The 27,274-nt window shown below is 43.0% G+C and overlaps 1 protein-coding gene across 1 annotated transcript; it reads left to right on the forward strand.

Annotated features, from left to right (window-relative positions):
- Positions 1 to 3,011: 3,011 nt before the first annotated feature.
- ISOC1 (isochorismatase domain containing 1) lies at positions 3,012 to 26,264 on the forward strand. Its single transcript, XM_085212815.1, has 5 exons — positions 3,012 to 3,396; positions 20,817 to 20,936; positions 21,099 to 21,302; positions 21,692 to 21,808; positions 24,815 to 26,264. The coding sequence occupies exons 1-5, from the start codon at positions 3,106 to 3,108 to the stop codon at positions 24,959 to 24,961; spliced, it is 879 nt and encodes a 292-aa protein (XP_085068941.1). The 5' UTR covers positions 3,012 to 3,105; the 3' UTR covers positions 24,962 to 26,264.
- The last annotated feature ends 1,010 nt before the right edge of the window (positions 26,265 to 27,274 follow it).

Here is a 27,274-nt window from a genome sequence, read left to right on the forward strand (position 1 = left end):
TTGAAAATGAACACAGTGTGAGCTACCATCTTTCTCACCATCCCCATCACAGCTTCTGATGGAAATGTTCCTTCACTGCTGAAAGTGAAACAAAAAAAAAAGCCTTCTAGATATCTCAGATCAGATGACCTTGTGCAGTTCCGCTGGAGGAAAGGAAAGTACCCTTTGGTGGGCACGGCCTGCATCTGAGCAGAATGCAAACACAGTTGTCAGCAGGAAGACTGGAAATTATAGACATTAATGTTTCAGAATCAAGCTAAGGAAACTTGGCCTTCAAATAAAATTCTTCATGGTGTGTAGGTACTCCCAAAGAGGCACATTTAGAATCACAGAATCATTCAGACTGGAATTCAGGATCATCAGACAAAACACCGCCCTGACCTGCTGAGTCCCATCACTAAAGCACGTCTCTTGCTGCCAATAAATGGTCCTGCCTTAGCTCTTCTAATGTAAGCAGATAAAGGCTAAGGCTTGGTGTCTCTTGGTAGAAGTGTAGGCTGTGTGGCAAGAAAGGCAGCTGCCAGCTTTTCCCTCCACGTGTTCAGGGAGGGATCTGTCAGCTGTGCTCCTTTGCTGCCATACCCAGAGCATGTAGGAATGCAGGGAGGCACTGGTAAGGCAGCACCTCAAGTATCGTGTTTAGTTTTGGGCCCTTCACTGCAAGAAAGACACTGTGGCCCTGGAGTGCATTCAGAGAAGGGCAACAAAGCTGATGAGGGGTCTGAAGCACAGGTCTTATGAGGAATGGCTGAAGGAACGAGGATTGTTTAGTCTGGAGAAGAGGAGGCTCAGGGGAAACCTTATGACTCTCTAAAACTGCTTGAAGGAAAGCTGTGATGAGGTGGGGGTTCGCCTCTTCTCTCCTGTATGTAGTGATAGGACTAGAGGAAACGGCATTAAATTGTACAAGGGGAGGTTCAGGCTGGACATTAGGAAAATCTTCTCTGAAAGAGTGGTCAGGCACTTGAATGTGTTGCCCACAGGTGGTAGAGTCAACATCCCTGGAGGTGTTCAAGAAACGTGTAGATGTGGCACTGAGGTACATAGTTAGTAGGCATGGTGGAGATGGGTTTCTGGTTGGACCACATGATCTTAGTGGTCTTCTCCAACCTGAATGATTCTGAGAGCCTATGAGGAGCAGCCCTGCTGCTCCCTGCCTACTCCTGGGCTGCACAGAACTGCAGTACAGCCCGTCCTCAGGTGGATTCCAGATGAATCTGAGCACTCTTTCCTCACATTTACATAAACTTAACTATCAGCAGAAAGTTTTCTGCTATTTAAATAAACCTGCATCTGCCAATGTACCAAAATATGTTATGTATTCTGCATAATAACTGACTAATTTCCATTTGAATACATTCCTTGCAGAAAGCAATTGTAGAAAGGTAAGAACTTGCTATGGCGATTTTTCTTAATACAGAGAGTCCCATTCTGCTATAGTGGAACAAGGAAACAGGTTTAAGACATCTTTAATCAAGAAAACCACTGCCTATACTATGTTTCAAAAGTATACTGGATTTTAGAAATGCATTCAATTAAAACAAAGTACAAATTAAGAATAGAAACCACTGAGTATGCAATTTGTCACCTTTTCATTTGGAAAACTGGAACTTGCAAGTTTGCTAATGATATGGCCATAAAAGTGCTCACCCTGTACGCCTCCGTGATAATAGCATTAAGTGCCTGGCTGTACCATTAATGGGCAGAGCAGTAAGCATGGACCAATAATTCAAGTTAACTCCTAAACCTTGTCTGATGGATAACTCTTACAGCCAGCAGATGGAGCATAATGTACTCCTAGCTGTATGCAGACTTCTGGTTGTACATACATCACAGAAGGCTACAACAAACATATTTCCAAAGCTGAGAAGTGCTCTTTTTCAGCTAAATATTACCACAGGCTGCATCAAATGTTTAAACTGAGCCCAGACATACTGGCTCTTCTTCATCCTCATGATATACAAATATCTTTTATTAAAGAGATGTATTCAGTTTGACTGATTGCACCTAGAATGACTTCCTACTTTGAAAGATGTAGACTCCATAAAACTGAATTCACTGGCTGTAAAAGAATAAAAACCAATGCGCATTTTAGATTTGCTACGGAATCCTCTTAAAGTCTTACTTTGTACAATTTCTGCCCTGACACAGTATGGTTTGCATGTGCCCCCTGTGAAGCGTGTAAGCCACTGCAGATTTGCTTTTTGTGTGAAATAACTGCTTCAGGCTGCTTCAGAGCCTGCCCAGGTTATCAGTGTATGAACACAGTTCTGAAAGCACTCTGATGCTTGCAATCTTCTAATCAATTCATATAAGCAATGCATTTTCTAAAAAATTAAAACAATCTAGTGAAAGTGGAATTGGCATTTGGTGCAACAGCTGCAGGTTTCTGACACTAGCACCACATAAGAGCAGTGCTGAGGATAAGACAGTCAGTGTTTGGCAGGGCAGACAGTCATTAAATTGATGGAAGTGCCACTGCATTGGGTAACGCATATAAAACACCCACTTAGTACTAACTCTGTTTTCTTTCCGTGAGGTAACACATACGCTGCTCAGATCCCTCTCCTCCAGCACATAGCGTGCAACAGGTCTGTACCTGTGGCAGTACGATGGGCACATCGTGGCTGAGCACCGCTGGCAAAGGTGAGAGAGGAAAATAGGGTGAATTCAACGGAGACTGGAGAAGGCAACAGGCGAGGAAGTGCTACGTTCCCCTCAAACCGCCCTGCCGGCGGCTCGAAGTGCACTCACAGATCTGCGACCGCACCGACACGTCTTCAATCCGCTTCCGCGCTGCGGGCCGCGCCGGCAGCACAGCCCGCCGGGGGACGGGGCAGCTGACCCAACCCCATCTCCGGTCCGCAGCGGCACTACAGGGCCACTCCGTGCCTCGCGGCCCGCCCAAAACGAAACGCCCGACCGGCCACAATACTCCACCGCGCTCCGACGGCAGCGGGGCAGATCCCGACCCCACGGTGAAGAGGGCGGAGCCGCCGCCCGGATTGGGGGCCGCCGGCACCGCCCGCCCTGCCGGGAGGAGGAGGCGGCAGGAGGAGGAGCGGCGGCGCGGACCGCAGCGAGCTGGCTTGGTTGCCCCTGAAGATGGCGGCGGGAGCCGCTCCTCCGGGCGCTGGCTGCTCGCCTGCGGGTGGCGGCTCCGTGCCTGTCCTCTTCTGCTTCTCCGTCTTCGCGCGGCCATCGACTGTGCCCCACGGCGCCGGCTACGAGCTGCTGATCCAGAAGTTTCTCAGCCTCTACGGGGACCAGATAGACATACACCGCAAGTTCGTGGTGCAGCTGTTCGCCGAAGAGTGGAGTCAGTACATCGATCTGCCCAAGGGTTTCGTGGTCAGCGAGCGCTGCAAAGTGCGCCTGGTGCCGCTGCAGATCCAGGTGAGAGCCTCGCCCGTCCCGTCGGCTGCCACAGGTGTGGGCGGGCGGCCCCGTCCTGCCGCCGCCGCCGCCTTCTCCGGCCGCGTGGAGCCTCCTCCGGGCCCGCTCCCAGCCGCTCGGGCACGGGCGATTGGTGCTGGGAGCCGCCGGCGGAGCGGAGATGGGGCGACAAAGTCGGGACGGCGCCGAGCACTGGCTAAAAGCGGGGCGAGGCTGCCGTGGTGCTGCCGGAGCCGTCCGCCGGGCGCGGCGGGGCAGAGGGAGCCGCTCCCCGACGGTAGCGCAGCGGGCGCTGTTGGCGTTCTTCTCCGCGGAAAGTTTTGTGTTACTGGGCGGGGAGGCGGGCGCGCTGCACCACGCCACGCGGGTTTGATAACCCGGTTTTGTATTCCGTGAATGAGAACTTGTTTTACACAGTAAACGGCAGAGCTGCGCGGTGGCTGAAATAACAAATGCTTCTCCTTTAAAAAGCAGCCGGTGTGCCCAGCTTCAAGTAGTGGCAACGCTATTTGGTGGAAATTAAAAGGTTGTTCTTAGATAGGGCTCGCTCTATCAGAGCTCGATTTCATGGCTTTTGGGTCCATGGCATTTCCTGTATTTCTTCTTGCTGAAAAATCCCTGTATGGGTTCATAACTCACTGGTTCTGCGGGCACGAACCAGGAGAGCAGCCTGCCAGACAGATCCCATACATGTGTTTCATACCGAGTACTTCATAATCTGTTCACTGGAGATTCATGCCAGTCATGCTGTAATAGTTGCGCTGGGAGCAACAACATTTCCTTTTTCCTTTCTTCAATGCTAAATAGTTTGACCTTTAAAAAAAAACACACAGTTTTAATTCAGAACGTGCTTCTTAATATGTAATTCAGAACTTCTCTCTTTGACAAGTCCAAATTACTAACAAGTCAAAAAAAATGATATCTTAAACTGAGCCATGGTCGTTTTCTCCCTGCTTCCAGAAATGATCCATCTCACAGTGCTTGCAAACACAGTGCTTAATCATAGTGTTCTTAAGCTCGTAAACTTCCAAGGTGGCCTGCTTGCATAGGCTGTGTGTCAAGGATGCCTTTGAAGTCATTTTTCTTTTCTTTTAACCCTGTGCCTGGATATAAAAGTAAGAACTGAACTCATTTAAAAACGTATTTTGTCATTTATTATTCACTTTCTTGTTTGTTATTCATTGTATTTAGCTTAAAACCTTTCTTCTTTGTGTGTTGGAGGTGAAATGAGTGGGTGCTCCAGCCAAAGGAACAGCCACAGATCGTCTCCCCGACTTCCACAAAGAATTTGTATGGGCAGTGTTAAGTCAAGCAAGGATTTTAAAAACAGAACATGCGTAATCTCAGGCTGTAACAGCAGTGCAGGGTCATAGTTCTGTTTCTTACTTCTGTGCACAGATTGTCACTTTGCAGAGACCCTTCTAGTGTCGGTTGTACTGAAGCTGTAAATGCAGCCTGAGCATTCATAGCTGTATGTAAAAGGTCACTGTAAAAATTTCTGTGTAAAAGGTCAGTACTGGGACACATAGGAATACATCATTGCCCGAGTGCAGCAACTAGGTAGCTGTAACTGAATGCTGGGTTCCAAGATGAATCACAGTGTAAGCACATTGTCTAATTGATCAACCGCTTTCACTGATGCTTTTACAATTCTGTGACAGTAGCAACTGTTGATATGAGAACGGTGTTAGTTCAGTGTTGTTTCCTTGATGCGCTTGAGCAGCTGACAGTGAGATGGAGACATAAGCAGTGTCATTCAGCTCGCCCTAAGCCCCCAGCAGGTGCCTGGAGACAGCTCTTTTGAGGGAGCACTCTGATACACAGAGCTGTGCTTTTTAAGACCTTTATGTTCTGCATGATGCATAAGATGGAGAGATGAGAAGGTTACATTCTTTTTTTCCTCACGCTGTTCATACATTGCTGCTATTATTTGCCTTCTTTTTTCCTGACGTTTTTTTTCAGCAGTTACATGTGACATAGGTTTATCAGACCTGCATGTTACACAGTGGGTCAAAGTACCATTTTGAATGTGTCTTCTGAGAAGGACATTGTTTGATTACTGATGTGCTGTGACTTACACCGTTAGAAATATATTTGTTTTAAAATTAAGAATCATAAATCCATATTTCTAGACATTAATTTTATTATTTTTTTACACAAATGTTTATAAATACATGTATGCACTTAGTTGTGAATGCAGATTTCTTTTTTTTTCTTTTAAGCCCTGGGATGGTTATGTCCCAATCTGGAATGATTATTTTTTCTTGTGGAAAATATCTTTGTGCAGTATCTGAAGAAATACCACCACAGAATGGTGCCTGACCAGTGTATTCCAATTTCCTGCCTCGGAAGATGAGGGAAAGAGTAATCTTGCTGAGAAATTACCATATGCTCTTCTCTGAGAGCCACTCTTGTGCAGTTCAGTTGAAAGCTTGATCCGTATGGGAACGTTTTTTACTGATGTTTTTCTCCAGTCTCATTTGTGCCTTTGCACTGTGATCATATAGGTATGTTTGTTCTATTTTGTTGTTACTGGCACAGAACAGCGATGCTTATTATGGCCAGGTGATAGAAGAGTTCACACAGCATTCAGATATACTCCTGAGAGTTCACTGTTGCTGTCAGGACTTCAAGATGACTTCCAGTCAGTAATATTAGTGTTCAATGTTTATAACCTTGTAAATGAGTAAGATTATTATTGAAATAATTGTGTAAAACACTTCCACTTCAGGCTCTTTTGAAAGATGTGTTGGTGACTTGTGTATCTTGTCTAGAAAGTCTGCTAGGAGAATGGTATTTCATTGTTACTGAAACAAAGTAAATACATTTGGATAAAAAAATTTTTTTTGTGTGTGTGATTTTTTTTTCTTTTTTTTTTTTTCCGCACACATGTAATATTTAAATGCTTCTGAATGGGAAGTAACCCTAAATCTGAAGCCTGAGTCCATTTTCTCAGGGCCAGGAAGAACTTGGTCATAGAACAGGCTGGAGTATGTGGGTCTGACAAGGGAAATTGTTTAGTTCCAATTTTTTTTTTTTAAAGCTGTGGTTTTAAATTTTGATTCTGCTATGGTTAAATACGGTATTTCTAAATTGGAGAAGGGGAAGGAGGAAGAGAGAAGGAGCACTGTGAAACGTAGGTGAAAAATAGGGAGATAGGATTCTTCCAATCCAAATCATTTGTGTACTCTTAATCCATGGCAAGCATTTTGATCACGACAAATTTTGTTGAAGAATTTCATACTGCTTTAATTATATGAATATGATGTGCTGATGTAGTTTAATCTTTACTTTTAGGTGCTGTGTTGCATTTAAAATGCTGCAGTTCAGCCTATCAAAATAAATAGATGTTTTCCTAACATGAATACGTACAGCCAATTTTTCCATTAAACTATATTAAAGTGAATTTCTTCAGTTTATTTTCACTTTGAAAGATAAACAACAAAGTAAACCTTTTCCTTTTAAAATAAGTGAGATTCTTTTCACTGTTGTCTTCTAAGGTAATTTTTGAAATGCTATGGCTACGGGTCCTCCATTCTTTTGTAGTAGTGGGCAACCTTGGCAGCAGATTTGCAAGTGATGTCACATGGGACTCTGCTTCAGTTCTCATTCATTACATATGCTAGGGGAAAACTGTTTTTTATAGGTAATGGTTCCCTTAAGTTCAATTAGGGAAAGTACAGACAAAGAGCCAGTATATGTTAATATTTCTGTGAAGTTGATTCTGTAATTACAGTCCTTCATCATAGCCACACTTCATATGATTAATAATTATCTGCCCAGATGAAATAGATGAATATATATGAATATCTATGATCTATATATATGAATATCTATTCGTAAGTAGAGTAGATATTCATATATAGATGATAGATAAAAGCACCTGGCCCTTTTCTGGGGTAGAATTTAAAGCTGTGTAACCTCTGGCAGTATACCTTTAAATCCTGGTCTGGATATGGTCCCAGAGATGACTTCTCTAGCTGAGTAAAAGAACTGCGTCAGGTTGCGTTGCCATCTGACGTATTAATTCTTATTTTGAGGTGGGCAACTTCCAGGTGGAAAGGAGAAGGACCTGATAAATAAGAGAGGCGAAATGAAACAAATACAAGAGCTTGCATACAGTTTAGGGGAACTTCAGGTGATAACCATTACCTCTCTCTATGCCCTATTCTTCCCCCTCTGCCCACAGAGGTTGTGGATGCCCCATCCCTGGTGATGTTTAAAGTCAGGCTGGAACCATTCAATGATTCTTTGATATCCTGAGCCAAAACAGAAGGAGAAAAGTTGTGGATTTTGACAGAATTGTGTGGCTGCAGTGGAGCACTATTCCTGCTCACCAGCCTCCCAGCCTGCCTAATTTTTGTCATTATCTTGTCTTTTCAAATCTCCTGTTCTATGGAAAAACAGCTGGTATTGATTTTGAACTCATCATCTACTTCTGGGTTCTTCTGCCATGTGTTGCATTGTTCATTACAAACTCCAGGTTAATAAGTAAATAGACAACTAATGTAAGAATTATTTGTTAGAGTTTGTAAAAGGTTTTATGTAGCAAACATACAGAATCAACACAACTTTATTTTATAATGTTCCTTATATTAAACTGAGGTACAGAAATCATTGCATTAAATGATAACAAAGCAGATACAAGACTTGAGCACCTGCTCCTTGTGATAATTGCTGTAAAAATATGGGATTCAATGGAAGTCTAAAAAGAATGCTGTCTGGAAAGGGGCTTCTTTGTTTTCAGTGCTTCACTGTCAAATGGGACAAATAATGAGTTGAGCGTGGTAAGGTCTGTTCTGAGTCCGGTGTTTGAAAATATTGTCATACTTTGGACAAATGCTACTCTTAATGTAGATTCAAAGCTGGGGAAACTGTAGACATCTGAGAATATACAAATTGAGATTTTCTTGGAAAGTTGGATAGGCAGAGTATAACATGGTGCAGTTGAAAATGGAAACAAGAAAGTATTGCACTAAAGTAGAAAAAATCAGCTACAGAAATGAAAGATGAGGGAGTGCTCAGGTGAAGGTTTTGAGGTTAAATGGGATCTCTGGAGTCTTAAACGTCGTCAATCATGAAAAGAGCAAATAGCATACTGGGAAACAGTTGAATGGAGCCTGCGGGGACTGTGAATTGACCAGTCTTCTCTGAGGCCTTCCTAGTGCTGAGGAGCAGTATGACAGAGAAGTAGTATTGTTAAGGCGGTGTTGGCTGACTGAAGTGAGGTATGTTAGTAGTGGTTGTGCATAGCTGTGTGTATGAAAGAGGAAGGTAATACTCTTGCTTTTCAAATCCACTGTGGACAGAACTTGAAATAATGCTCTTAAGTTGTAACAAAGGAGTTGTGGGTGAGGAAAATATTGCAAAGTAAAAATAGCAGAGCTGTGGGATGAAATGTATAGGAGCCCTTTTTTAAAATGCATCAAATGGAGTAGGTATTTATGAAGAATATTTTGGTGCTCTTGATCCTTCTGTAAGGCTAGACTCATCAACTTCTTGTTGGCTCCTATAGGCTCATGCTTGTTCCTCTGCTGGGGGCAGTGCTGCCTCGCTGTGTAGAACTGCAGAAGAATTTAGTAGCGGTGTCTAGTGGCCACTCTACCTAACGCAAGTGCAAAGCCAAATTGGGTGTTTTGCCTCACTGCCTGCTGAAAACCTTAAAGAATGGAGATCCAGCATCTGTAGTAAAGTGTTTATGTGCTGCTTTGCCCTCCTTGTATTAGGAGTGTTTGATGCTTTGAGAGCAGTTGGCACACAAACTGTGAGGTGTGGGAATTTACTTTCTACATTTCTAATGTGGAAATAACTTTCACAGCAGCTTAAACAAGCCATTTAATGCGAGTGAGCATGGCTTCCTTTGTAGTTTTGTAGTCTTTGAGATCAAATTGATTTGTTTAAGAAATATGAGATGAATCGGTGAAAGATTTGGGAGAAATATTTACGGATTCCTGATTCTCTGTTCTTTTGAAATTTAGTGTTTTACTGGTTTTGTAATTTTATTTTAGCTAAAAATGTCTGAATCTCAATTTGCAAAAAATGAAGTGCATAAAACTAATGGGTACTTGCCAAGAGTACTCATTCAGTTTGATTTAAATCTTCTGAAAAGCTCCTGAATGGATGTAATTTCTCTAGGGTTGTCTTGTAATTAAGAACAGTGTGTAGCTGCTTTTTTTTAAATGTAGTCTTTAGCTGGAGCCTTTCTCTTGCTTCTGCAGGCAAAGCAAGTAATTTCATAAAAATAAAAAGCACTCTTTCAAACTGTGCCAAAATGCAGACTTTAACTCTGATTTTTTTCAAAATATTTTTTAAAATCTCACTTCCATTGGACGCTGTTGCCTGCTCAACAGAAAATCTAGAATATTATCTTTATCATTAATATTTATTCAGTGCATTTTATGGCAGTAATACTGTTAACCTTCTCCACTTTCATTTTACCCTTTGGTCTTTCATCAACTTTGTGCTAGAAGATCTCATAGATGAAAGAAATTGACTACGTGATGCAACTATGTGTGCATGTGCTGTTTAAAGCTTGTATAAAATGGAAGTCTTTTTTTTTTTTTAAATCTTTAATTTATCCTAATTAGTCAGCTCTAAGAGATGGAGAGATGAAAATGAATTCTAGGAATGTACTCCTGTTATTGAGTACATTGAGTACTCCTTTTTCCCCAATACTTTAAGCAATGTGTTTTTCCATCCCTTTTCAGAGCTTAGAATATTCCATGTACATTTAGATTGTCCTGTCTCCCATGCAGTAAAATCCTGATTACCTATTTGTACCTATACTGTACTGCTCGTATCACATTAATTTTAGAAATATATTAAAATCAGACTGGAACAACTTTTCTACTTCTGTTTTGTCTCAGGATATCAAAGAATCATAGAATGGTTCCAGCCTGACTTTAAACATCACCAGGGATGGGGCATCCACAGTCTCTGTGGGCAGCTTGTTCCAGCACTTCACTGCTCTTTAGTAAAACAACAACAACAACAACAAACACACACAAAAACAGAACCTTTCTCCTGACATGTAATGTATATCTCCTCTAGTTTAGAAACATACAATCATAGAATCGCTCAGGTTGGAAAAGACCTTCAAGATCATCAAGTCCAACCGCAGCCTAACCGTACTACCTTAACTCTGACAACCCACTGCTAAATCATGTCCCTGAGTACCACATCCAGATGGTTTTTAAACACATTCAAGGATGGTGACTCAGCCACTTCCCTGGGGAGCCTATTCCAGTGCTTAACAACCCTTTCTGTAAAGAAGGTTTTTCTGATATCCAACCTAAACTTACCCTGGCGCAACTTGAGGCCATTTCCCTTTGTCCTGTCACACGTGAGAAGAGACCAACCCGCTCTCACCACAGTCACCTTTTTCTAAGAGAGCAATAAGATATCCTCTCAGTTTCCTTTTCCCCAGACCGTTCCCCGTTGTCCTATCAGTATATACGCTTGTGAAAAGTTGATTTTCCTTCTGTTTATAAACTTGCTTTAAATAGTGGAAAGCTGCAATGAGGTCTCCCCTCAGCTTTCTCTCTTCCAGGCTGAACAAGCTCAGTTCCTCCTTTTTCATAGTGGAGATGATCCAGCCCTTGGATCATTCTTGTGGCCTACCTCTGGATCCTCTCTGAAAGAATCATAGAATTATAGAATGGCTTGCGTTGGAAGGGACCCAAGGATCATCAAGCTCCGCCTCCCCCTGCTGGAGGCAGGGCCATCAACCTCCACATTTAATACTAGATCAGGCTGCCCAGGGCCCCATCTGACCTGGCCTTGAACACCTCCAGGGATGGGGCATCCACAACCTCTCTGGGCAGCCTGTTCCAGCACCTCACCATTCTCTCTGTAAAGAACTTCCCCCTGACATCCAACCTCAATCTTCCCTCCTCCAACTTATTTCCCCTTGTCCTGCTATTATCTACCCTTTCAAAGAGTTGATTCCTCTCTGATTCATAGGCTCCCTTTAGGTTGCGGACTTACAGTATGAGGTTGTCCCACAGACTTCTCTTCTCCAGGTTGAACAAAGTTGAACAAACCCAGCTCCCTCAGCCTGTCTTCGTAGGGGAGGTGCTGCAGCCCCCTGATCATCTTTGTGGCCCTCGTCTGGATTCTCTCCAACAACTTCCTGTCTTTCTTGTTCTGGGGGCTCCAGACCTGGACACAGTACTCCAGATGGGGCCTCACAAGAGCAGAGTAGCGAGGGACAATCACCCCTCTGTCCCTGCTGGCCACCCCGCTTCTGATGGAGACTTCTGATGAAGTGCTCATGGTAAGCTTTTCATTAACTGGGACTCCTAAAGCCCTCTCAGCAGGGCAACTCTCAAGGAGCTCTTCTCCCAGTCTGTATACATATCTGAAGGTACCTCAACTCAAGTGCAAAACCTTGCACTTTTCTTTGTTAAACCTAGTTAGTTTCACAAGGGCCCACCTTTCAAGCTTATCTAAAGGTGCCTTTGGATGGTATCCCTTCCTTCTATTGTATCAACCGCACCACTCAGCTTGGTATCATCAGCAGACCTGCTGAGGGTGCACTCAATCTCATCTTCTATCTCATTGATTAAGATGTTAAAGAGTACTGATCCCAAGACAGGGGACTAGACCAACCACTGGTCTAGGAGGTCTAGTGGTTGGTGACCCTGCCAGTGGCGGGGGGGGTTGAAACTAGATTATCTTTATGGTCCTTTTCAACCCAGGCCATTCTATGGTTCTATGACAGTGCTTGTTACCAGCCTCCACCTGGACATATGTAGAGCCATTGAAAATAACCCTCTGCAGCAACCTTCCAACCAATTTCATATCTCTCAAATTTAGAGGTAAGTATGTGGTGAGAAACCATGTCAAAGGCCTAGCAAAAGTCCAAGTAGATGATACCAGTTGCCTTCCCTTTGTCCACTAATCCAGCTTCATTATAGAAAGCTACCAGATTGTTCAGACATGGCCTTCCCTTGGTGAAGCCATGCTGGCTTTCTTGAATCACCCACTCATCCCTTATTGCCTTAAGATGTCATTCAGGAGGATCTGTTCCATGATCTTCCCAGGCAGAGAGGTGAGGCTCACCAGCCTGTAGTTCCCTGGAGCCTCCTTCTTCCCTTTCTTGTAAATGGAAGTGATGTTTCCCTTTTTCCAGTCCCTGGGGAATTCACCTGACAACCATGACTTTTCAAATATGACGGAGGACATCTCAGCAGCCAGATCCTTTAGAACCTTGAGATGCATGCCATCTGGCCCTGTGGACTTGTACATGGTCAGTCTCCTAAGTCAGTCTCAGACTTGCTCCACCCTTGCAGTGGAGGTGTGTTTGCTCCCTTAATTGCCAGCTAGAGGGTCAGGTATGTGAGAATCCTGGCTGTCAGTGAAGACTGAGGCAAAGAATTTAATGAACACCTCGGCCTTTTCCATATCTGTTGTAGCCAATTCTCCTTTCTCATTTAGCAGTGGAGGTATGCTGTCTTGGCCTGACTCTTCTGACCTATGTACCTTTGGAATCTTTTCTTGTTTTTAACATCCCCCACCAAGTTCAGTTCCATCTGTACCATGGCTTTCCTAATCCCATCTCTACAAGCCTAGACAGAATTCCTGTATTCTTCCGAGGAGACGCATCCTTGTTTCTGCCTCTACTTGCCCTTCTTGTGCCTCAGTTTGCCCAGCAGGTCCTTGTCAAGCCATGTCAGTTTCCTGCCTTCACTGCCCGCTTACTTGCTGTGCAAAACAGAGAGCTCTTGCACTCTCAGAAAGGTATCCTTAAAGAGTAGCCAACTTTGTTCCACTCTTTTGTCTCTAAGGACTTCTTCCTGGAGATTTTATCCAACAATTCTTTAAACAACCTGAAGTTTGCCCTTCCGAAGTTCAGGGTCCTGACTCCGCTCTTTGCCAGGCCCATGTTCCTCGAGGTCATGAGCTCAACCAGGGCATGGTCACTGCAGCCCTGGCTGCTTGCAATCTTAATATCATTAACTATCTCCTCCGCATTGGTGAGCACCAGGTCCAGCAAGGCTTCACCTCTGATTGGTTGGTCCAATAGTTGAACCAGGAAATTGTACTTAGTGGACTCCAGGAGTCTCCTGGAATGCTTACAGTTTGCTGTGTTATCTTGCTGACAGATATCTGGGTGGTTGAAATCACCCATCAGGAAGTGAAACTTTTTGCAGCTGAAGCAGGAAGGTGCCATCAACAGAATCCTCTTGATAAGTGGCCTGTAGTAGACCTCGACTACCAGCTTGTCTTTGATCTCATTCCTAATTTTAATCCACAGGCTCTCAACCTGTTCCTGACTGCTTCTCAGTGTGATCTCCTCACAGTCTCTCCATTCCTTAATATAGAGGGCAACTCCTCTGCCCCTCCTATATGTTATCAAAGAATCATAGAGTCATAGATTTGGGTTGGAACATCTTCAGGATTATCTAGCTCCAATCACCCTGCTATAGGCAGGGACACCTCCCACTAACGTGAATTTATAGGAAGTAGCATTTATTTTACCTCTGAAAAGCAGAGAGCCAAGACTTAGAATACTCAAATCAAGGCAGAGAGGCTGTGGAAGAACAGAGAGCTAGGCCTGATGATAACTGTGCCAGTAGAAGAAGGAGATTTTGCAAGAATGAACGCAAAGATCCATGCTGTCAGATGGAGCTTGAAGATTCTGCAGATCAGGTTCATTATCTGACTGAACTCCTGAAGCTGTTACAGGCTGGCCACCAAGCTGACCATTCTCAATACCAGCCTTTCTGCCCTGCCTATTCCCCAGTGCTCTGGCCAAGGTCAGTCATTAATGGCGATCTTGTTCTGGGAGAGTAGGGGAAACCTGATGACCTTGCAGGTTGTCACCTTCATTGCAGAATAGCTCAAGTGAGCAGGAACCTCCTGAAGTCATCTGATCCCATTTCTCACTTCAAAAAGGGGCTTTTGAGCATTTCTGAAGAATGGTGACTCCACCACCCACCTGGGCAACTTCACAGTGAAAGAGTGCTTCTTGATATCAAAAGGGAACCTCTCATGTTTCAGTTTGTGCCTGTTGTTTTTTGTTCTCTCACTGGGCATCACTAAGAAAAGCATGGCTCTGTCCTCTTTGCACTTTCCCTTTAGGTATTTGTTATGAGATTCCTCTAAAATACCTCCAGGCTCAGCTGGGAGCTTCTTTGTGACCCTGTATTTGAGCTTTTTTTACAAGGGTAGGAATAGCAACGATAAATGAATCACTAGTAATACTGTGGCTTTTTCTATAGCTCATCTGTCTTACAGCTTCAAACTGGTGTGAGCATTCTGATGGCCCTGACAGCTGGTGTCTGTCCCATCTGCTGGCCAAATCCTTGTTTTGTCAGCTTGTGGGGTGAAGTCCTAGTGTTGCCGGTGTGGTGGCCTCTTGTAGGACAGCAAAGAGTTCTGGGAGGCTTCAGGACCTTCTCTGTCTCCAGGACCCTCCATGTGTGAGATATTTGCCCTGGCCAGCAGTAGAGTATCTTCTCTGGTTCCTCTTGGGAGCATTTCTGGAACCCCAGGCACAGGAACAGGGATGCATGGGGTGCAGCTGTGACTCCCAGGGAGTTCAGCAGTTTAGATTCTGGGGATCTTTCCTGTGCTGGATCACTTGGAGCTGCTGGAGAGTTCTAGCTGTGGCCAGGAATACCCACTGGGTAGGCAGCAGAGACTGGGGCTGCTGTCATGTCCTCTGGCATCATGGGAGTCCTCCCTACTGCACTGCTGCACAGCTGTGGCAAAGAACGTTGCACAAAGTCAGCTGTTTGTCCTCGCAGACAGGTGTGCAGCAGCACAATGAGAACTGCCTCATCCAGGCTACAGAAGCACAGTCTGGAGATGATGAGGCACCGCACTTCAGAGGATGAATGCACCCCGACTCCCAAGACCCGCTCTAGCTCCTGATGGCAGCAGGAGCTTGAGAATAGCTGGATGCTGGCTGTAAGGTTATACCCATTTGTGGGGTTGGAGGCCACCCATGGAAGCCCTGGACCTGCAGCCTGTGATTGAGAGCCTGGGTGTCTAGGAGCTCTCCCTGCCTGGTGAACGATGACTGATATCTCTTCAGATGTTGTAGCAGTGAGCTCCCGAGAGTCTCTGTCCTCACGAAGTGCAGAATGGAGCTTACCCTTCTTTTGCAGAGGGAGAACTTGGACTTTCTCTTAGCCCACTGATGGATGCATTGAAAGAACTGAGGAAGGCATGGCATCATATAGCTGCTATTGCCACATGGTAGAGTCTAGTACTGAGGCTATAATGTCCACCTACCTGCATTGGTTGGCTGGGGAGAGTGGGCAATGACCAGCTACTGCCTCTCACTGATGTTTGCATGAGACCAGGCCTGCTGGCAACTGATAGGAGTAGCTTCTCCTACCACTGGAAAGGGATCTTAAGATGAGAGTTGGGAAGAATCATTGATAGAACTTTAAACTAGGTATGAAGGGGGGTGGGGTGTAATTGGTGTCACTAGAATGGAGCCTGTATGTAATGTCTGGTGCTTGTAGGAGAGGGATATGCTAGTAAGATCCCACAGTCTTGTGTCTTGGTGAAGGAGGAGGACGACTTGCCCTTTTGTAGGAAGAATACGAGGGTTGGTGTGAGGTTGGTGGCTGTGGAAACACCTGAGTATGATCATGAGGGTACTAGGACTACTGCCACGCAAAAGAAAGCCCAACTCAGGTGCTTTTACTAATGCACGCATTGGTAGTAAACAGGAGGAACTGCAGGCCATTTTGCAGTCAGAAAGCTACAATATAGTCGCCATCAGAGAAACATGGTGGAATGACTGAGCTGGAGTGCTATGATGGATGACTACTGACTTTTCAAAAGAGACAGGCAAGGCAGGAAAGACAGTGGTGTAGCCCTCTATGTTAAGAGAGAATGTGAATGTATGGAAATTAATGATAGTGATGACAGGGTTGAGAGCTTGTGGGTCAGAATAAACGCGAAGGCCAATAAGACTGATATTGCCATGGGAGTCTGCTCCAGGCCACCCAACCAGGATGAAGTTTACAGACAGTTGGGTGAAGTCTCATGGTCTCTCCCCCTTGTTCTTGTGGGGAACTTCAATTTCCCAGACATCTGCTGGATTTATAATACAGCAGATAGGGAACGGTCCCGGAGGTTCCTAGAGTGTGTGGGAGATAAATTCCTGACACAGCTGGTGAAGGAGCCAACAAGGGGAAACAAAATCCTGGACCTGCTGTTTGTTAACAGAGAAGATCTTGTGGGGGATGTAAAAGTTGGAGGCCATCTGGGGCATAGTGATCACGAGACGCTAGATCTCTCAATCCTTGCTGAACCATGGAGGGGAATCAGCAGAACTGCCACCTTGGACTTCTGGAGGGCAGACTTTAACCTCTTTAGGACCATGGTTGAGAGGGCCCTTGGGGGGTAGTTCTGGAGAGCATAAGAAATTAGGCCCAAGAAGGCTAGGAATACTTTTGGAAGGTAATTTTGAAGGTGCAGGAGCTGACCATGTCCAAGTCATGGAAGACAAGCCGATGGACAAGGAGGCTGGACTGGCTGAACAGAGACCTTTGGCTGGAACTCAAGAACAAAAGGAAAGTTTATGGTCTTTGGAAGAGTGAGCAAGCTACTTATGATGATTTCAGAAACATAGTGAAGCTGTGTGGGGAGAAAATTAGAAAAGCCAAAGTCCAGCTAGAACTGAACTTGGCAACTAAGGTAAAGGACAACAATAAATATTTCTATAGATACATCAACAGTTAGAGGAGGGCAAGGGAGAATCTCCATCCCTTATTGGACACCGAGGGCAACTTGGTGATCAAGGATGAGGATGAGGCCGAGGTACTTAATGCCTTCTTTGCCTCAGTCTTTAATAGTAAGACTTGTTACTCCCTGGGCACACAGCCCCCTGTGCTGGTAGACAGGGATGGGGAACAGAATAGGCCCTGCATGATCCGCAATGAGATGGTTTTGGACCTGCTCCAAAAGCTGGATACTTACAAGTCCATGGGGACTGATGAATAGCACCCTAGATTACTGAGGGAGTTGGTGGATGTGGATGCCAAGCCACTCTCCGTCATTCGTCAACAGTCCTGGCTAACTTGGGATGTCCCAGCGGATTGAAGATTGGCGAGTGCGACACCCATCTTCAGAAAGGGCTGGAAAGATGATCCTTGTAGCTACAGACCTATCTGTCTCACCTCAGTGCCAGGGAAGGTTATGGAACGGATAATCTCGGGACCCATCGTGGAGCAGTTAAAGGTGAACCAGTGGATCAGGCCCAGTCAGCATGGCCTTACGGATGGTAGAGCCTGTTTGACAAACCTGATTTCATTCTATAACAAAGTGACTTGCTTAGTGGATGAAGGTAAGGTTGTCGATGTGGTTGACTTGGACTCCAGTAAAGCCTTTGACACTGTCCCCCACAACATTCTCATGGAGAAGCTAGTATGGATGGGCATACACTCTGCTGGGTGAAGCACTGGTTGGGTGGCCAGGCCCAAAGAATTGTGGTGAATGGAGTTAAATCCAGGTGGTGGCTGGTCACAAGCAATGTCTTCCAGGGCTCCATACTGGGGCTGCTTCTATTTAACATCTTCAATAACTATCTTGATGAGGAGATTGAGCGCACCCTCAGTAAATTTGCAGATGGCACCAAGTTGGGAGAGAGTGTTGATCTGCCATAGGGGAGAAAGGCACCAGAGAGGGACCTGGATAGACTGCATCGAAGGGCGAAGGCAAACTGTAAGAGTTTCAGTAGGGCCAAGTGTTGGTCCTGCATTTTGGTCACAACAACCCTGGGCAACTTTATAGGCTTGGGGAAGAGTGGCTGGTAAGAGCTTGGGCTGGAAGGGACCTTGGTGTATTGATGGACAGTCAGCTGAACATGAGCCAGCAGTGTGCCCAGGTGGCCAAGAAGGCCAGTGGCATCCTGGCTTGTATCAGGAATGGTGTGAGCAGGACTGGGGAAGTCTATCTGGCCCCTGTCCTCAGCACTGGTGAGGCCTGACCTTGAGTACCATGTTCAGTTTTGGCACCTCAGTACAGAAAGGACATTGAGGTGCTGGAGCAGGTCCAAAGAAGGGCAACAAGGCTTGTGAAGTGCTTGTAGAATATGCCCTATGACGAGAGACTGTAGGAACTGGGACTGTTCAGTCTGGGGAAAAGGAGACTGGGGGGAGACCTTATTGCTCTCTTCCAGTATCTGAAAGGTGCTTACAATGAGAGCAGAGCTGGTCTCTTCTCACTGGTGATAGGTGACAGGATGAGGGGAAATGGTCGTAAATTGCACCACGGTAAATTTAGGTTGGAAATCGGGAAAACATTTCTTTACAGAAAGGGTTGTTAAGCACTGGAATAGGCTTCCCAGGGAGGTGGTTGAGCCACCATCCCTGGTTGTGTTTAAAAACCATTTGGATGTGGTACTCAGGGACATGATTTAGCAGAGGGTTGTTAGGGTAGTACGGTTAGGTTGTGGTCGGACTTGATGATCTTGAAGGCCTTTTTCAACCTGAGCAATTCTATGATTCTATGATTCTATGTTGCTGCAGCAGGTGTTACACTGGAAAAGACAGAGAGGCCACATCATATCCTGACCTGGAGAGGGGTGGGAGTCCCTCAAGGAGGAAACCCTGCCAGCTTCCCATGGAGTGTGCTACACATAGCTTCCCTCTGCTGCTGTGAGTGCTGTGACTTCCGAGTGCCTCCACTGCCAAGGCACAACATCAGCACCAAGGCAACTAATGCTCCTGACTCCAGACCTTGCTCATCAGAACTGTGAGCAGGAGCTGGCTGGATATCACTCTGCCAGGATATGAACAGCGAGTGCCACTTGTTTCAGGAGCAGTGATGCAGTATGGCTGGAGCACTTGCTCTGTGTGTGGGATGTGTTTGATGAGGGCTACATGGTGCCAGTGGGGAAGGGATTGTGGGAGTGCGATGGGCTCTTCACAACAGTGCCAGATGGGAGAAGCAGAGACGGTTGTATCAGCTGTGACTGGAGAGGTTTAGGGCTGGAGGAAAGGAAAAACGAAAAAACACCAGAGCGGGTTGTACAGCAAGGTGGTGCTGCCCTGAATGTGGAGGTTTTCAAGACCTTCGTGGACTAACCCAAAACACAAATCTCACAAGCCTAAGGGATGGATGCACAATGAAGTCCAGGAAGACAAAGCATTGCCAGTATGAAAGGTAACAGTCTTCCAAATGTGCAAGGGCTTCCAGAAGTTGCAATGTCAGTAACCTTTCCAAGATCAGATTTTCCCCTGATTCTGCCTGAGGCCTGCAGGACCAGCTGTGTCTGTGGCAGTTGACGCGTGTGTCTTTATGTAGGATCCAGTAGCAGCTCTTGGTGCGAAAGCCAGCAGCCACCTACATACTGCTCCTCACTTTGTGTGGCTTCCTTCCCCTTGCTAGATCACCATGGGCCTGGCCCTCTGCTCTCTCTATGCCTCATTTATTAGAGCTGAGCACCATGGGGCCTCACCTGTGTCTCTTGTCCTGATTCAGGTGTCTTGTGAGTGCAGGATCCAGACCCTGTGGCAGCCAAAGGTAGGAATAGAGGCTTTGCATGAGTAAAGCATATCCGGCTCCACGGAGTTCTTTCTCCTCAGGACACGGAGATGTTGCAGGATCACATGTTCCTTCTTCATGGCACTGGGGTCAGGCCCCATGGCTCACAGAAAAGGTGCTCTGCAAGGCCTTCATTCCCCTGCTGTGACAAGATGTTCTGCCTGGGTAGTAGTCAAGGCTCCATAGTGTTCTAGGGCACCTGAATCAGGGCCTAGATGCCCTTCAAGAGCACATATCCCCTCTCTGTGGCTTTTAGACCGAGATGCAAGGCTTGCACTGAGGAACAGATAATACAGCCCTTGAAACAGAGGAAAGAGGTTCCCTTGGTGAGACTCTTAGGCTCAAGTTGAGGGGAAGGAAGTTCTCAAAGGCCAAGGCTGGACTAGTGGGGCTTGAGTCAGGGCTTAGAGCGAAGGACCAAGTGTCATGATGCTTGAGTCAGGGAAGAGAGGCTTTGCAGAATCATTGCATGAGGAATGATGGTGACAGAAAGAAAATTAGACTTCAGGACTGAATGTGCAGTCACACTGGCACACTGATCTGTGGAAAGAGGCTCTGCAAGAGCAGAGGACCAAATCACATATTACTTGAGTGATGGGAAAGCTCCACAAAGACCAGTCAGCTAGTCTCAGCATTGCTCGAGTCAATGCACAGAAGCTTCACAAGAGCACGAGGCCAGGTTTTATGGAATGCTGCTCAGGGAAAATGGTTCTTGCAAAGCCATAATGCTTCAGTTACAGCAAATAAAATCTACATCAAGAGTGGGTGGACGCTTTGTGGTGCTCCAAGGCCCATTGGTGCTCTAGGACACCTTGGAGATGCCATGAAAGAAGCTTTCTAGACTTCTTGTTCTGCTGCTTCTTCAAAAACGCTTTCACTAGCATTAAAAACATCATTTTCTTTTTCAGATGACTACTTTAGGCAACCTGACACCATCAAGCACTGTGTTTTTTTGCTGTGATATGCAAGAGAGATTCCGTCCTGCCATAAAATACTTTGGTGATATCATCAGCGTAGGTCAACGGCTGGTATGTTGGTTGTTTTCCATTGTAGTAAGTTTTGATGATATATTTAAATTGCTATGTATAGCTAGCTTACAGACTATCCAGTTTCAAATAATAGCCATTTCTTTGCTTTTGTCATTCTTTGATAATTTATTTTTGTCCCTTTCTTCTCCATTCCCCTTACAGCTCCAAGGTGCGCGGCTCTTAGGAATTCCAGTCATTGTAACTGAACAGTATCCCAAAGGCCTTGGCAGCACTGTGCAAGAAATTGATTTAACAGGAGCTAAACTTGTGCTTCCCAAAACAAAATTTTCAATGGTTTTGCCAGAAGTTGAAGCAGCATTAGCAGAGATTCCTGGAGTCCGCAGTGTTGTCCTGTTTGGAGTAGAAGTATGTGCCTTGCCATTCTTTTATTGTTCTATGCCATTATCTCTTGGCCTATGATAGTTGTAGCATTGCTTTCTGTAATTAAAAAAGGTCAATTTATTTTACATAGACCTTATAACTCATATATCCTCTATGAAATGAATTATCCTTGTGCTCTAAGACATTATCTCATGAAATAACAAATGTTTTTAAGCTTAACTTAGTTGGCATTTTAAAAAGCATGTTGTGAAACCCAGATCTCTAGTAATGTAATGCATAGAAAAATACTTATTTGAACCCTAATTAATTATGTGATTTAATTTGGCACCATACTATACAGGTAGTATAGTGCATGATAGTGATTTATTTGTGTCTTTTTTTTTTTCTTTTGGCCTTTGTTTCCTCTCTTATAGACTCATGTCTGCATCCAGCAAACAGCACTGGAATTAATTGGCAGGGGTCTGGAAGTTCATATTGTAGCTGATGCCACCTCATCAAGAAGTATGATGGACAGAATGTTTGCTCTTGAGGTAATGTTTCTTAATTAAGGATTTTTATCCCTTCAGCTTCTTTGTTAATTTCTGCATTTGTTATTTTGATGACAAGTATTTTCTCAGGACAGTTGACTGTAATCATATGTAGACTTAAAAAGAGGAAGATGCAGTGATTCTCAGAACAATTCCACAGTAGAAAAAGATTTTTTTTTATTTTTCCACCCTAAATTTTGGTGTAATATGTAGAACCCATTTTGGGATATTGGGATTAGAGAAGTGATCGTTTCATGCGGTATGGGTTTCTCTGTATAACCATTTGCATTTCTTGACATTTTGTTAAGGAATGTTTACAACAGAATAAAAGTACTACAGAGCTTTTGTTTTTGTTGTTCCAAACAGTATTTGTTCTGCTGCTGAAAATCCTTGAAATGCAGTGGAGTATAATAAGTGCTTCTGTTCAAAACTCATTCTTGTCTGTCCCTCCCTCTGTTCTTCTTCATCAGTGCAAATTAAAGGTTAATCTCAAGACTGTGATTATAGTAAAGACTTTCTTCCCCCTTCATGAGGCTTAGTCAAAGATTAAGTAGTTTAACATATATGTTGAGAAAGTGGAGATAAATGTAACAAGATAGTTTAAAAGTAAGTACAACTATGTGGTAGTAAATTAATACAAATGGAACTTCTATGGTGTGCTCTAACTTTCCTACAAGCATCATTGCTAAAGGTCAAAAACTGATACCTACATTAAACATTGCAGGTTTTGCCTTCGGCCTTTATGTTTATTTGGAAATTGAAGCTAGCAGTAACTACTATTTTATACTCTTTTTCTTAGAGTTGAAGAAGAGTTGTAATTTTTCCTGTTTCTCATAAACATGAATTAAGTGGAAGCTTAAATGTCATCTCTCAAATACTTCATAATGACACAGAGTGTAAAAGTGACTGAAATCGTGGAGTTCCTAAATGAATGTTGTATTGTGATGATAGCAGTAGTAGATGAAACAAACAAAACTGACATTGGAATCTGTTTGCCATGATTTATATGTCGTTGTACATTTGTTTATCACTTACACTGTGTTTGCAAACATAGAAATTGGTTCAGTGCAACAGAGATTGAATTACTCAGCAGCTAGCTTTTCCCCTCCCCTCTCCTCCCCTCTCCTCCCCTTCACTCCCCTTCCCTCTTTCTTTTCTCTTTCTTTCCAGTCAAAAAGGCATTGACCATCTCAAAAGCAAAACTGCAAAATTTGCAAAAACTGTAATTCAAGAAAACTGATGCGTATTAAGGAATTTTTTTGTATGGTTTTTCAAAATTTTCTCACAAAGAAAAATGTTTTGCTGTGGACTGTGAAGCACTGTAGTATGATCTGGGGAATCCTTCTCCCTGTCTGTCCCTGCCAACTCTGTGTTCTCTTTGTACTGTAGAACGGGGCTGTGGGCTAGAATAAACAAAATCTGGGCACAGTAAGGAGAGGAGACAAGGAGAAGGAGACACAGACAGGGAGAATGTCAGCGATCCTGACTGACCATGGCTTTGTGCTTCTTTAGAAAGTTGGTAAAAAACCAAAGCATTGAATGAGGTCTTTAGTCTTAATATACAGCTGACAACTGCTAGTCGAAGTCTTTTAATTAGTGAGTCTTAAGTTGTCTTTTCATGAGAACTTGCTAAAATAATTCATCCCAGCTGGTCAAGGTTGTGGCCATTCTTGATCTCTGCCCTGTCTGCTGCTAAAGCCTAGTGTCACTATTTGGTCTTGAATTAAGACAGCTGAGTCTGTTTCTGCTGAATTTCTTTACTCTTTCTCATCTGTTCTAATTTATTCTTTTGGTGTAGATGAACGTATGATTGTTTCTTTTTTCTGGAAGGCAATGATCTAAGAAAGCATTTCCTTTCCTTGAAGATCAGCCACACTTTACTGGTCCCCTAAATTAGTAATTTTTTTCATCATTGCTTTATAAAGTAAACAACTATACTGCATGATCTAATATACTAATATAAACAACTAAACTGCAGTGATCTGTGTCTTCTCTAGAAAGTTTGGAGCACCTCTTTCATAATTACAGTAGAAACCGGACTGAAGACAATTTTTACCTTTTACCCTCCCTTGGTTAATTCAGGAGCATGTAGGAGCATTAGATTTGATGGGCAGAGTATGACTGAGGGAAAGATGGATCCAGTAGGAGTTTTACTGCCAAAGCATATGTTCTATTGGGAGACTTAAGGCGGGTGGGTAGGTGGGCAGCATTAACTTAAGGATGACTCTGCTGTATAGGCAACAAGCACAGTATTAGAAGTGTAAAAACTTTGCAGTATGTCATATGGCTTGGGCTGCACAAAGAATTGCTCTGTTTAGTACACATAAAAGATCTAGCAGACCTCTTTCAGTTTTGCTTTTAATGCAGCTGTGCTTTTTATTCTGTAGTCTTTCAGAATTAACTTGGCAGTTACTAAGCTGTAATAAGATGTCCATTAAAACCATCTACTACTGTACCAGTATGATGTACATGTTCTGTTGAAAAGCTTTTCTCTGTCTCTGGGGGTTATTAGTATGAGTATGCTGTGTAGCCCAAAGACCAAAATACTAGCATGTAACAAGTCCAGAAAGAAAAATTGTTACAATTATATTTCTTGCTTAATTCTTTTTGCTTGGATTTAGGTATTTTTCCTTTTCCCAATTCTTTTCTCCTAAGCCTTTCAAGTCTGTATGAGTGTTAAGGAAGCTAGTCTGCTCAAGTGCACAAGGGGATGGAGTGTTAATGGAAGAGAGAGTTGGTCTACTACATTTTAAATCTTGGGGAAAAAATCCAGTCTAACTTGGAAGCCTTATCTGTAACCCAGTACAGCATTTTTCCCAAGTTTACCAATGGTCAATTTCCATTTCAGTGTTATAAATGGCGTTGTTAGGAAATACTGGAATTCAGCCAGTGATACCTTTGTTAATAGTAGATAGTTTTAAAAATAACATCTATCTCTTTCACGCAGTGTATGCTCCTTCATGCTTCGAAGATCTTACATTTTTTTTCCTCTGCTCTTTTCTGTTTCAGCGTCTTGCTCGTACTGGAATCATAGTTACTACTAGTGAAGCTATTTTGCTGCAGCTGGTAGCTGATAAAGAGCACCCAAAATTCAAAGAAATCCAAAATCTCATTAAGGCAAGTGCCCCTGAGTCAGGCCTCCTTTCCAAAGTTTAAAGAGTGTGTGGAGGAAGTAAATGTCCTTGTCGTCTTTAAGGATTGTGGAAAGCTCAAACACACATGTACACCTTCTTTCACTGTTTGGCATAAGTGTAAAATTAAAAATTGAAATACTTGTGCTTGCCTTAGCAAAAATTGTCTGGTTATACTTCTGGGTGCCACAATGTTCTGTTCAGTCACAGCTGTCAGAGGGTTAGGGTACCGTAGGACCCTTTGTTGTCAAACTTCAGTACTTAATTTAAGAAAATAAAAATTAAGAGAGGTGCCTGTTATCCTATACACTGATTGTAACAGCTCAAAATAAAGTGCATACTTCTGTGAAACTTCTTGATTGTGCACTTTGTTGAAATATTCTGTGATAATGTTTTAGTTTTGTATTAGTAAAAGATAAATACATGTTGGATAAATGTGTTGTGATATGCTTTAATGTTCTATGTAAATAAAATATTTTAATAGGACATAAGTTAGAAAGGACTAAAATGCCTGGAATACATGTGTGCATTTGTCCATTAGGATAAAATATAAATGCTTTACTTAGTAAACAAGATGCATAGATCAAACAACTTCTGATATTTGATTGCTTTAGGTTGCTGAAGCTTGCACAAAAATTTGTGATTGCCCTGCAATTGAATGCCCAGCACTGTATTATTTATACATATAGAAGTCTGCCATTTAATGAGATCTTTACAAACAACTGACATAAAATCATTAAGATTACCATAAATTTAAGTATTTTGGCAGTGCTAAAGATTTAAAGAACAAAAGTTTTTCAACTTTGAGTACTAACTCTACTATTATATTTAGAAGGTTTTTTGTTTTTGTTTTTTTGTTTTACCATGTCTTAGTTAGATTTAATAATTCCATCTGATCCATTTGACAAACAAAGGTTTGAAACAGACCTCAGCTTCTCTAAGTTTGTTTATTTTTGTAGTCTACAGCTGAGTGGAGATTGAATGGAATTTGATCTGAAAGCATACTTCAGTGAAATATTGTCTGTAACTTACTGATATAAAATATATTTTCTATATCAAACCATTCAACACATGATTGCTCATAAAGGCACTTCTTTCGTGCTCCGGTGGTTTAAACAATATTATAAAAAGTTTACATTGTGACTGAGACATTTATTTTTTTAAAAGAAAAAGGGGATGTTATACTGAGCACTGATCTTTTTGGTAGAAAACTAATTGCAGTATATGTATGGCTTTAAATTGCGTATTTTCCCCACAAGATGGCTCTAAAAGAATTGTTTGAGAGTTGTAACCTTTATATGTTCAAAACAAATAAAACATTAACATTTGCTGTGTCTCTTATGCTTGTGATATTTATTGAAGAGCAAATCCCAAAATGTTTGCTTGCCATAGACCTTGTTCTATTTTGTGCAGCTGTGGAATTTCTATAGATGTCATGGGAATTTTGTGTAAAGATCAAGGATGGATAACGTCTAATAATTCTTGTCTTCTGTGTCTTGTTACAGTGATATTTAGTGCTCCAAAACTTGAGGAATGAACATTATGCTTCAAGTTGGAGGCAGGGAGGGGAGTTAAGTTGAAGAACCATTGTCCTACATCACTGACCTACTTTTTACTTTCTTTTCTGGTATATTAATCATGTTGCCTAGCAGAATGAAGTCCACTTATATAAATCAGCAGCTGTGCACAAAAATGCTATGCATTTCTTATGAATATGATTTTATTGCTTTTATACACTTACATGGTGAACATACCTGGAGTAACTAACATAAGCAAAAATGACCATTTTTAGAACAGTACCCATTTCCTCAGTGCCAAATACAAATTTCTTTTGAAGAAGTAATTGCTTTTGTTTCTAAAAAATTACCATTTTTATGCAAACATAAACTAGAGGCCAAATGTCATGAGTTCCTTTGCCATATGCAATCCTTTTCTAAGTAAGTCATCACAAGATGACACTAGGAAAGAATCTTTAAATTTATATATATATATATATATTTGTATTTACATATCCTTCTGTGGCAAAATATATTTTTTTAGTGTCCTCAATTTGTTGCTTTTTTTTCTCCACAAACTTAAAAAATAAAAATTGCAGATATATGTACTGTTATGACATGACACTAGCCTCTTAGAGTTGAATGGGCAGAATAAGTGAATTCTATTCCATTTGTTAGGTGGTTACATTAATCAACACCACACACATCATTCAAATGAGCTTTTAAGATCATCTATTTAAAAGGAACAGAAAAGTCATTGCCATGTCTCTTCTGTACACTGCATTTATTCAACAGAGAATTTCCTTCTTCATGTGTTATTCGGCTTTTCCTGTTCTCTGACA

This window comes from Meleagris gallopavo, chromosome Z, assembly GCF_905368555.1.
Source record: "Meleagris gallopavo chromosome Z, MGAL_WU_HG_1.1, whole genome shotgun sequence".
In the NCBI taxonomy this organism is placed as follows: Eukaryota; Metazoa; Chordata; class Aves; order Galliformes; family Phasianidae; genus Meleagris; species Meleagris gallopavo.